Source organism: Aptenodytes forsteri, unplaced genomic scaffold, assembly GCF_000699145.1.
Source record: "Aptenodytes forsteri isolate BGI_AS27 unplaced genomic scaffold, ASM69914v1 Scaffold277, whole genome shotgun sequence".
Taxonomy (NCBI): domain Eukaryota; kingdom Metazoa; phylum Chordata; class Aves; order Sphenisciformes; family Spheniscidae; genus Aptenodytes; species Aptenodytes forsteri.
Window position 1 is genome coordinate 559,170 of NW_008795561.1, and position 12,130 is coordinate 571,299.

Here is a 12,130-nt window from a genome sequence, read left to right on the forward strand (position 1 = left end):
TGTTTATAACTTTTTATCATTAAAAAAAAAAAAAAAAGGAGAGATGCTGAAAACTTGCAGTAGAGTTGTTTCAGTAAATATACTGAAGTGAGGAGCCAAATTAACCATGTATATAACACTTGGGCCTAAGATAAACTATTAAAAAAGTATTTCTCCTAGCAGAGAAGATGTAAAGGAGTCTGGATTTCATTAACTAAATCTTAGCAACAGTTTTTAATCACACCACTAGCACAGCACCTCCTTTTTTGCTGCTTTGTTCGCTAATATATTGTTAGAACAGGCAGTTCATCCCCTCCCTTAGAACCACCACACTGGTCACAGTAGTGGCCAGAGAATATATACTTTATTTCATTTCTGGTTTTATCCATTACAAATTGTACTACACTGAACTTTCCTACAAAAACTACCACACCACTCAGACTTACCAGTCTTAACAGTTACCAACAGATAAAAGAGTGAAAACATACCACAGATCAGGTTAAATTAAGCCTGCATAAAGAATTTTCAATCTCTCATCTTCATAAATATAACAATGTTGGAACTTCAAATTTATTTAGCCTGCAGTGACTCGCTCTGGGAATTTTTCACAGGGACATGAACTGAAACATTAGTGCTGTTCACGGTGCAATACAGCATTGCCTCTTTATCCATGTATTTTGTTGCTATGGAATCAACATGAAGGTATTTAAAATGCCTTAAGGATATAAACAGGCACCAAGAGGGATCATCAAATCCAAGCAGCCATTTAAAGGAGGAAACAGGACACATATCCAAATGAACAACTTGAAATATTCCACTTAACACCTAATTATCTGCTAGAACAAAATACACATGCTGCTCTAGCCTTGTGACCTGATTTCCTATATGAAATATGAGGAGGAAAATCATGAAGCAGAAATATAGTTAATAAACACAGTAACATTAACTAATTTCATGTGTTTCTTTTGTTGCAACAGTGCTATCCAAGTCCAATTTAGCAATTTACCTTGCTTTTGAAAGTACGACTACTAATCCACAGTTGAATGTAACTGTTAACTTCTGAGGTATACCCTGTAGAAGGAGCTCCTCTAGGCACTAGCTTAATTTTCACTTCGAACCAAGTTCATCAGATCACTCAGCAAGGAATTAGCAACACTTGCTTGTCTGTTTTTTTTTTTTGTTGTTGTTGTATTAACATAAATGGAATACCTAAGCCATGCTCATCACAGATGTTTCCCAATGAGATCAGTACTACATAGAGTATCAAACGAACCATCTATCCTGGGTCAATACATCAAATTTTAATTACAACTCAAACTCATTTGTTGAACAGGTATGTAGAGTAACAGTCACAAAACACTTTTTATTGAAATACTGTTAAAAACTTTCTGGTCAATGCTCCCCTTATTTTTCAATGGTGATAGAGATTTTACAACATTCTCTCGCTAGGAAAAAGAGTCTGAAGCAGTTAATCAAATTACTGGGTTCAACCCCCTCCTTTCTTTTTTACTGAGTAACATTCACTGCTGCTTCTTCAGATCCCAGCAGCAGGAGAACAGCACACATGCATATGATAACCCATCAAGGAGGGGTCAGCAGCCACAAGACTGAAGGGGAAACCTCAGGCCATGCGTGTAACCAACAAGGGGTACATCCTGCTCGCTCTCCTGCAGATGCTGGGAGGCACCACTGAAAGGTAGTATTCTCACACCGCAATTCCTGATGCTTTGAATAAGCTGAAGGTGGGAAGTCTACTTCCTCAGGACAGCCTTTCGAGCCTACTGCTGTCAAGGACCCCAGTAGGGACAATGTCAGGCTGGACAAAACCAGCATTTTAGTTCCCATCGCTTTTCCTTTTCTCTTACTGGTCTATGAAGGGGTTCACAACTGTGGGGCAGGACATTCTTGCCCTCCATGCCTTTTCCCAGTCCTCCCTGTCTGACCCTGTGGCACGGCTTGAGAGTCACTCCTGTGTGCTGTCAGTTCCTCCTCTTTATGGTCATTGAGCAAGCCCTCTTTTTGCCACCCACAGGATTCAGCTCTGGTCCTCCCACACTGAAAGGCTGTGCTAGCATCACTGATCCTTCCCTGGAAGAAGGATTCCAGCAACGGGTGAGGAAGTGAACGTGGCTTAAGCATAATACCATCATGTGCCTGAAAGGCTTCATTCTGAGCCAAATATAGCAGCAAAAGGAAAAACAGTATCCTGGACTTCACTGCTCTTTCCCAGCTTCATAAAGGTGTTTGAGGGTAAGTTACTGTATGACAGTAGTTTCATTTGCTTTCACAAAATGATAGAAAAGCAGCAACAGGAACCCAGTAAAAACCTCATCCAAGTAAAGGGAGTGAAAAGAAATAAAAGTAGCAAGAGAAACCAAATGTTCCCTACTCTCTGCAACCACAGACGGTAAAGACTGAGGTCCAATGCCCTGTACCAAGCTCCACATGCACACACAGTGAAACACAGACTGTGAAGGGAATTACTGAAAATGCCTTAATATCCAGTGAAACGAGTTTGGTAGAAATCGGTAGCAGTAACTGCCATTAAAGAGGAAGGATACTATAGTCAGATTTTCTCTTCACTGCATGAAAAGAAAAGAAAAAAACTCATCCATTAAGGAAATGTGAACACTACTCAAATCAGTACTTAGTTCTTGGCAGATATTACCCTGACAGGCCAGCAACCTCAGTAAAGAAATGAAAATTAAAAAAATAATTTTAAAAAAGTCACAGCCAAAATTTGTTTCCTGGAATCAGATAATTTATTTCAAGTGTCATCAAAATAAAAAAAGGAGTATTTCTTCATTTCACTATGTTCACAGATCAAATAAAAAGACAGTAAAACAACAGAACATATTTTGAATGGAGGTATTACAGGAACTTTTCCTTTTTGCAATTCAAATATCCTGGTTAATTTTAAAGAAGTTTCCACATATCTTTCTTTTAACAATCTACAGGGAACGGTTGAGGGAAAATACAATTGAACTAGACTTGGGGCCAAGATTTTTTTCAAGCAGCATAAGAGAAGGCCCCCCCAATCCTTACATGCAATTGAAGAAACAATTAAGCTTATTTATGAAAAAATGCATCAGTAAGGTGCCATAATATCACAAGACTTCCCACGTAAAAAAATATAGTGCAGGTTATATATTTAACAAAATCCACAGCCTTACCAGTCAATAACAATTCTTCTTTGATTTGTATTCCATGAAGCAATTTGATCAAATGGACAGATGTAGAGATGAGACCCAAGTTCCTATCATTAAATTGGAAAAGAAAGAAAAAAAAAATCACTTGATATGAAATACACTCAAATAAAGCAAAAAGGCTTTTCACTGAAGTTAACAGCAACTCTTTAACATCTTCAGAACCTCTGATGTAAAAAGCAGTTTCTCCCACTTAACTGTGCCTGACTATCAGCTGTGCTGTGCCACACTACTGCCATCAGAAGCAAAAGGAACAGGTTTACTGCATCAGCCTCCATATTAACAGTTTTGGACACAGTACCTTCAGAGCCAAGTATCCTTTCCTCTCTTTTTGCTATTCTTCTAAATCAGATGTTAAAAATTAGCAGGTTATTCCTGTAATTTAAACAGCTTTATTTGTGTAAAAACTTTGCTTTGTCTGAAGTTCAAGTGTTCAGGGAAAGTGTCAATGTACATTACATAGTAATAAACTTTGAGGATTTTAAATACCAACAAAGTGATTAGTGACGGCCATCAAATGAACAGGGCCAGTTCAAAGGAAAACATACAGAACTCTCAGAGGGAAGCAGGGAAAGTCAAGTAATCATTTATCCTTTCTCCAGTGAGAAGGAATCATAGGTAGAATCTCAGAAAGGTTTGGGTCGGAAGAGACCTTTGAAGATCATCTAGTCCAACCCACTGCTGTGGGCAGGGACAACTTCCACTAGACCAGGTAGCTGAAAGCCCCATCCAACCTGACCTTGAACACTTCCAGACATGCAAAAACACGGTGATAGTAAAGATAAACCAGTGAAGTTAAGCCATTTGGAATGAAAAACACCAAAATAATTCTACAGCCGAAGATCAGCAATCCTGGAGGTAGATAACATACATGCCAGGATGCGCATGCAACAGAGTAAAAAATGAAAGTCAAAGAATACAGTATAAACAGATGAAGTTTTCAGCTTTTAACTCGTTTGTACTTTAGTAGTCAAGCTTTTTGAGAAGAGATCAGCCAAGATAGACTGGCTGAAACTTCCTAACACGGCAATACCATCTCTACCAAACCTCCACACCCATGCACGAGTTACTTAAAAAATATCGTATCATCACATATGAATGCTGAATAATTGTCTACTGCAGATGTTTACTAGACAAACATATACTCCTTCTCATTAAGTTCCAACACAGAAGAGAAGCCAAACGTACATTTATAAATATATAATACACACATGCACACTGGTATACATACAGTCTATTGAAATCAAAACATTTCCCATTCCTTCAGACCCTAAATTTCTTCACAGCACACAAAGCAGAAAAACTGACCCTGGAAGGAACAAAGCTTCATATTCCCCAATAGTTTAAAAGCTGTTACACAACCCATGTGTTTACAATCTTTGCATTCTTTCCTAGAAACAATCAGTTTTGACTTTGATCAAAAAATTTGCAGTTTGGGGGTTTTTTTGGAATGTCTGAATGTTGCACACTTCAAACCAACATCAAAGGCACATAACTTTCCTTCCATTCACAACTTTTGATCATTCAGGACATTTAATTCCTAAACAAGTGTGCATTTGCAACTGTTTAAAAGCAACACAAACATATGGCTAATATACAGCTGGCTCAAAGCACCCAGTGCGGTATTAAAGGGAGCATAAATTCTTATACTGCTACAAAGCCAAAACAGTATTCAATGAGTGACCCACCGAGTCCTTCACTGTTAGAAACGTGGTCAGAACTTTCTATCCACACAGGCCTTTCCCCTCCTGCAGTCTACAGGAAAGCACAATTATTAGCATCCAGCTTCCTAAATGAGCAAGGCTATGCTAACTGCCTAGGGAGGGCAAGTATGCAGCACAGGTATAACCAGTGCAGAGCACATTTTTGTTCAGAAGCAGGTTGGATATCTGAATTCCATTAGAAAGTAAAACCTAATTTTTTTACTTTCTAATGGAATTCAGATATCCATAACTAGGTTGTATTTGTCATGCTACTAAAAAGGGCAATCCTACCAACTCCCAGCCACGCAATTCTGTTCCCCCCGTTTTGTTAACATGAGTAACTATGGAGCTACAGTAAGTTACAATAAGGAACCCAGTCTGGCTGAACATCCACCCAGCAAAAATTTATAAACAAGCATATAAGTTTTCTGCCTGATCAGTTCTTCGACCTACAACATGATCACGAGTGCTAGCAGTGCCAGGAACAAAAAAGTAAGAGCCTGAACTTAGATTTACTTTATTCTAAAACTAACGCCTTCTACGAGAAGTCCTGCAACTTTTGTGGCATTAACAAAATTCTGCCCCAGCACAGAAGTTGTGACTTTGTCCCATGTCAAAATTATATTTAGTTCAATAAACCAAATTTGACAAATCCCAAGAAACCAAATTTTAAGATTGTACTCCACAACAATTCTTTGTGATCTAACAAACTTGTAACAGGTTTTTGGGGGAATTTTTTGGCTGACTGGTTTTGGGTTCTTGGGGGGACGAATGGATGTTTGTTATTGTTTTGGGTTGTTTTTTGTTTTGTTTTTTAAAAACAGCAGGTAGACTACCAGGTTTTCAGTAACTACAGCTGGTTGTATCCCAAGCATCCCTTCAATGTTGCAACAGACACAGGCAAAAAAAAAATAGAGGAGTCAGACTGACTTCTTATTATCCATTAGTATCAGTTTACCTGTATATGTATCAGAGTTGATATGTACAATTCTACACACTATACTTTGCCATGGGTGCCAGACAGATCTAAATGTACCTTAAAAAAATACTAATCCTGTAACTGATAATTAAGACTATCTACTTACTCATTATGTTACCCAAAAAATTAAAGAAACAAAAGAGAAAAAGGGTAGTTCTATATTCAGACTTCCAGAAGGCTTACATCACTTGCATAATCAATTCGTACTAAGGACACAAACACTGTGTTCTATTATTCAGCAGTGCCCCAAACTCTGACCTACAAATAGGTCAGCTATTTTTGTTCCTTGCATACTTCATTTCAAGTGATTGCATCAAGCAGGAAATACCAGTTAATAAATCAACTAACACAGCAGTGTAAAATAAGAATCTCTATATAAAACCACACAAACATCAGAAGGTTATGTTTTTGTATGGGTTAAAATGGATCGTAACTATACCTCATGACATGTTGATTCTTGGCACAGTCAACACAGGCATTCCTCAGACATCTGAAACACTCTGCTATGAGCAGCAGGCAGGTGTCTAGATCTACCAATTCACAGGAGTCCTTGTAGGCCTGCTCAATTTCACTTGAGGCACTCATCAGGATTTCCAGGAGATCCCGAAATATACTTTCTTTTGCCATTTCTCTGAAATAAATAAATTTGTAGTGAGCAAAAAAATGTACTGCTATCAAAAAGCCTCATATTATGACAATTATACTTCTTATTGTAAACCCGAAGATGTTCTGCAACAATCTTTAACTATCCATAATATACAAGGTCTTTCAAGTAGAAAGAGCAAAATATATGCACACAATCACCCCACCAGCCTTTTCAGAAAAGGGGCTGAGAGAGAGTTGTGTTGCCTTAGGATTCCTCACAGCTTTCCAACAGCTCTTTGGAATCTTAATTAAAAAAAAAAGTCTCCCTAATGCATATAGCTAGCATGGTTATACATGACACTGCATGTTGTTTTCAGAATTAGGAATTGATTTAATTAATGAACAGAGTTTAGATGTCCAGCACTAGATGTTGCAGAAAAAGAAGTTATCAGAAGGTCCCTAATAGCCTGCCACAAATTTCACCAGAGGGAGAAAGAGAAGTCGTGAAGAAAGCCAGTGGCTGCACTAGCATCATTCCGAAGTGTGTGAATCAAAGCCACGGGAGAAAGTCAACTCTGTCTACTTCAGCAGACAGCTGCCCCAACACAAAAAATACCATGCCACTTCTTAGAGTATCAAGACCTAGGAAAACAACACTACAAAACCATAAGCACATAGACAGATACTATATGAATGGATGAGAGACCTGATGCTGCTGCACCATATAGATTCACCAGACTCCCCAGGACTGACACGCACATCTACAGATGACCTGTCACACAGATATGCACAACGCTTCCAAACTACAGCTATTCACATACTCTCTCCCCTGATTTTATGTTCAGAAAGAAGATGAGGGCAACACATTACAAACATTGCTAACTCAGTTTTGATACTACATGCTGGTGAAAAGAAGCCACACTAAAGAGTGTTTATGGCATGGCTACAGGAAAGTTCAAAAAATTCACTCATCCCATACTTCTGACCAGAGCCAAAAAAGGGAAATCCAGACGCAACCTCCTTGAACCTTAAACAGACTTCTCATGTACTCAGGAAATGTAGGATCTGAGACATAAGGTTGAAAAATACCTCCTAAGCTATGAACAGAAGAAAAGTGAGATGAAATGGAGAGTAATATTAAACAAAGTATGTTCACACAGAAAACTATTCCTAAAGGAGAATTTAAAAATTTCTTGATCAAACATTAATGGATGATACAGTACTACCTGTGTTCTGCTGCTTGCTTCAAATGTCTAATCATTTGCACAATTAGAAATTCTACCTACTCTTTATCATAAGTGATCACACGTCCATAAACCAAACCACAGAATCATAGAATCATGTTTGGAAAAGACCTTTAAGATCATCGAGTCCAACCATTAACCTAACACTGCCAACTCTACCACTAGACCATGTCCCTAAGCACCACGTCTACACGTCCTATCTGTAACACCCTTAGACACGTCTGAAGACTATCATATTTCCCACCTCTGCTCCTGCCATGTTCTCTTTCCTAGACTAAACAAAACCAATTCTCTCAGCCTTTACTCACAGTTCCTGTTTTCTAAGCCTCTTATCACTCGTATTGCTCCAATCGTGACACTTTCATGTTCATCTACGTCTTACTGACAGTGTAGTGCATCCAATATTGAGGTCTGTTAGGCTGTGGAGTAGACTTACAAAAGAAGGAAGAGCACTTGTGCTGTAAGAAATACAACAATGTAAACAAATATCATTAAATTACTACAACATTAGATTTCAGATCTCCAGGAAATATGTATTTTATTCTACAACCTCACAGTTGATCAAGACCAATACACTTACAGAATCTCCAGCTACATTAAAACATTTAAAAAAAACCAAACCACCACAGCATCAGTGAGAATTATCTACAGCGGGAAGGGGGCGCGGTCTGAAGCTACATTTTACAGTGGTGTAGTACTGAGGGGAAAATACTAAAGTGGCGCAACAAAGACCAAAAGCAGAGCTGGCCCTCAGTCATAAAGAAAACAGTGGAGCTTATGTAACCAGCAAGAAGGTTTGGAATTTGGTTTTGTTTTTAAGACATAAGACAAGACATTCATGGGACTTGAACCTTTGACTTATAGGAAGTAGTGCAGCTCCTGCTGCTGATGTACCACAGTACACATGGTAAATGCATCTAGACACGTTTTTCTAAACACTAGAAGAGCTACGGTCTGGTAAAGGAGCACCCAGCCAGGCCCGGTCCCAAATACACAAAAGACATGTTTTCTCTACTGAGTGAAGATGCCATACAGAACCATTAGCTGAGTTTTTAAACACTGAAATTATTCTAAACTAGGAAATCTCTCAATCCAATTGCAGTTTCCTTTATATTTATAATCCAACACATGGCCTATGCCTATGTGTTGGATTATCACATGAAACTGGACATTTTCCTGACCCAACTTCAAGATACAAAAATCAGTGATCAGTACAAGACATGTACTACTGTACAACATTCAATTATTTGAAAAAACAGAAATGAAAAAAGCTGCAAGTATTTTTGTGCGCATCCTCGTGACTCTACTGTTAAAAGGACATCTTAAAGTCATGCTGATCCTGGAGAAGCTTCTACTCTTGTTACAGAGTTACACTGCAGAACAGAACTTTTAGTCAGATAATGGATGACAAACATAACGGGCCACTGTGACAACTTTTGTCTTAATATTAGATTGAAAGTAAAAAAACCTAAGTGTAGACGTTTCCAGTAAAATACGAAGATGAAACTCTTGCCTGTCCTAACAGAGCAAATGTGATGTACACAAGGGAAGTGCCTGTCCTCATTGCGAATGTGGAAATAGATGTGGATTTTTATGTATCAGCAAGGAGACAGACCTCCAAATCTCTCTTGCACACTATGCAAGAAAATCAAAGTGCTCAAGCCAGATGTTTCTGCCCACAACAACTCTCTTCCTACAGCAGAAAAGAAAAACCTAACCAAACAAGCAAAAGTTATTTCAAACAAACAAGGAATGACTTAAAGGCTGTTTGGTGAAGCAGGATTTTCTTCAGAGAAAATTTAAATGTGACTCTTGTACTTAAACATTTATACATCATTGCAGTTTGAGTGTGTGCTACAAAGGAATTTTAATTAAAATCATCCTTCTGCACAAAAACTCTAAATTCTCAAATCAGTGAAGAGAGCAGAAAGTGTTTAACATTAAGAAATCAGTCAAGAGTGATTTCAGGTAACTGTTCCACAGCAATGCTTAAAACCATTTTTTAAAAAATAATCTTCTTTCCAGTGGTACGTCAAAGATTCACATACAAATAGAAATAGCAGCTACAAGTATTTAAAATGTATTTTTGAAATGGAAAAAAAGGAAAATATTTTCCTTCCATAACCTTTTCCCTAATCTTTAAATATTAATTTATAAAATTAGCAAGGAGCCTGTTTAGGGGCTTTTAGGTGAAAAAATATCTTCTATTGTAAATAGGCCTTGACATTCATTCAGAACTGCTCTGTGGATATTCCAACAACTTCTGTTTCCTATGTTTTGTTGCTTAAGACAGGATCTTCACAATTTGCTGCTGCCACCTGTCCTCGATTTCAGCATCAAGTATTCTGCAGGAATACAAGAGGAAGGCAAAGCAAAGGGTACAACAGCCCAGCCCTCAGACAAGGAAGACACACACAATTTCTTGTTAAGTCAAAACAAAGAGTTAGAATTCATGTACCCATGCCAAAAGGAAGATTACTGTCACTCCTTGTACGATTTAAGTGCTTCATTGTTAAAAATAGAAACTGTACAAGATAACATCCTAGTGGACACAGAGTTAAGAACATTAATGCAACCCTGTTCAAAAGACTAGGGCTCCAAAAAATCACGAAACTAGCCAGGCATTATGAGAACAACCCAGAAGTTTGCAATTTTATATTTCTACTCTATGTTTTAGGTACTTACACCATTCTACTCCTGTAAGTGGAGTACCTAAAAAGCCTTTAAAGTATTTATCTTCACAATATTCCTGGTAATAAAGCCATTTTCTTCCTTTTGTAGATTAATAATGGAAGCATAAAGAAATTGCGTCATCTGTTCAGAAGCACTGGAAGTCTCAAGTAAAGCACACAGCTGAATTCAAGTCTCCCAAATTCCACACCATGGTCTCATAGTTGAGGCATTATTTTCCTCACCTTATTTGCTTCTGAATTACAGACCACTAGAACTCACATTTTTCAATTATTTTGTTTCCACAAGCACTGAACAATCACGTAATAACAAGAGACTTGTCACTGAATATCGCAACTTTAAATACCAAACATCCATTGGGTTGTGTCTTCTGGTTCAACTGCACCAACAACAGTATTTTCCACAGTTGGCAAATTTATTGCCAGAGTTGCTCTCAGATCCATTGTGTGATGTCCTATAGGATGTAAGCTAACACTACAGCCTTGTCCTTCTGGAAGGGCAATTACAGTGTCTCTCTTCCAGCCCACCTGCACCCACAAAACTTGGCTATTTTGGGGAATATCTACTCCTCTGTCAAACACAGTGGCAGAGGTTTCAGGGAGGAAGGCAAGAAACAGGCAGAGAAAGCATCAGCATGTAAGCCCAAAATTTGCACAGGTCCTCCTCTCTTCCTAGAGAAATTGAGATGAACACCAGAACAAGGTCTCCTGTACACACAAAGATCACAAGAGAATATCTGGAAGTACATCTTTCCCCCTGCCCCTGACTTTTAAATGTGGATTTAATTAACAAAAATAGTATTGGGAATTTAAAAAAAACAAAACAAAACACCACCACGATTTTATGCTAAGCTAAAAAGTTTGATTTCTTCTTTCTTAGGCGTTATAACCTTCAAACAGCTACTGTTAGGATGAGCGAGCACGAGCTTCACACCAACCTATGCTGCCTCCCTCCTTCCAGGAAGAGCGGAAACCGTTACTGTAAGCCCAGTCTTCTTTCTTAGGTGTTATAACCTTCAAACAGCTACTGTTAGGATGAGCGAGCACGAGCTTCACACCAACCTATGCTGCCTCCCTCCTTCCAGGAAGAGCGGAAACCGTTACTGTAAGCCCAGTCACGCAGCTGAACCTCTGCATGCCCAACCTTTGCCAAAGCCAACAGCACTGCGCGGTATTGCAGAGGTCCCCCCCACCTTACAGGAACAGCAACGCTCCGTACCAGCCCCTTGCTTTCTCCAGTAACCCCATGCTTCCTTTCCCCATCTTAAAGCTACTAAGGGGCATCCAACCTTTCCTCCCACTGAAGCCACTGCAGCCCATCCTACTGCACAGCGCGTGCCCTCAGCCACCAAGGCCTACAACCACCATGCTCATCCCAAGGCCTTGCCCTCACACGGGTATGAAACTGTCGCCCAGCAGAGCCTCACATGGGCATGTCTTACCCACTTCTACCCGCTCTGCAGGGCTCACCATCGCTTTTTGCCCCACAGCAGCTACTCCCACAGCTACAACCCACCTGAGCATACCTGCCTAGAAGGGCAACTGTTGTCATCTGCGACTGGGAGACGCAAAGCTTTCCTCCCTGCCCTGGGCCTGCCACAGGCGCAGGGACACGAGCAGACTGCCAGCTCCCCATGGGACCCCGGGACCCCAAGGGAAAGGAGGCGAGAAGGGACAGGTAACCCCCGCTGGCCCCGGGCCCCACCGGTGACCCCCGGGTTCCACATAAACAGCCCCCCGGGGG

At 39.5% G+C, this 12,130-nt stretch overlaps 1 protein-coding gene across 1 annotated transcript in view; it reads right to left on the reverse strand.

The window, feature by feature from the left end:
• The window catches only part of ATXN10 (ataxin 10), a 108,145-nt gene extending 96,286 nt beyond the window's left edge, over positions 1-11,859 (reverse strand). The window contains exons 1-3 of the mRNA XM_009282234.2: positions 11,829-11,859; positions 6,307-6,538; positions 3,153-3,235 (exon numbers count right to left, since the gene is read on the reverse strand). Coding sequence (XP_009280509.2) covers positions 3,153-3,235; positions 6,307-6,538; positions 11,829-11,859 — 346 coding nt within the window. The remainder of the gene's footprint in view (positions 1-3,152; positions 3,236-6,306; positions 6,539-11,828) is intronic.
• Positions 11,860-12,130: the final 271 nt, after the last annotated feature.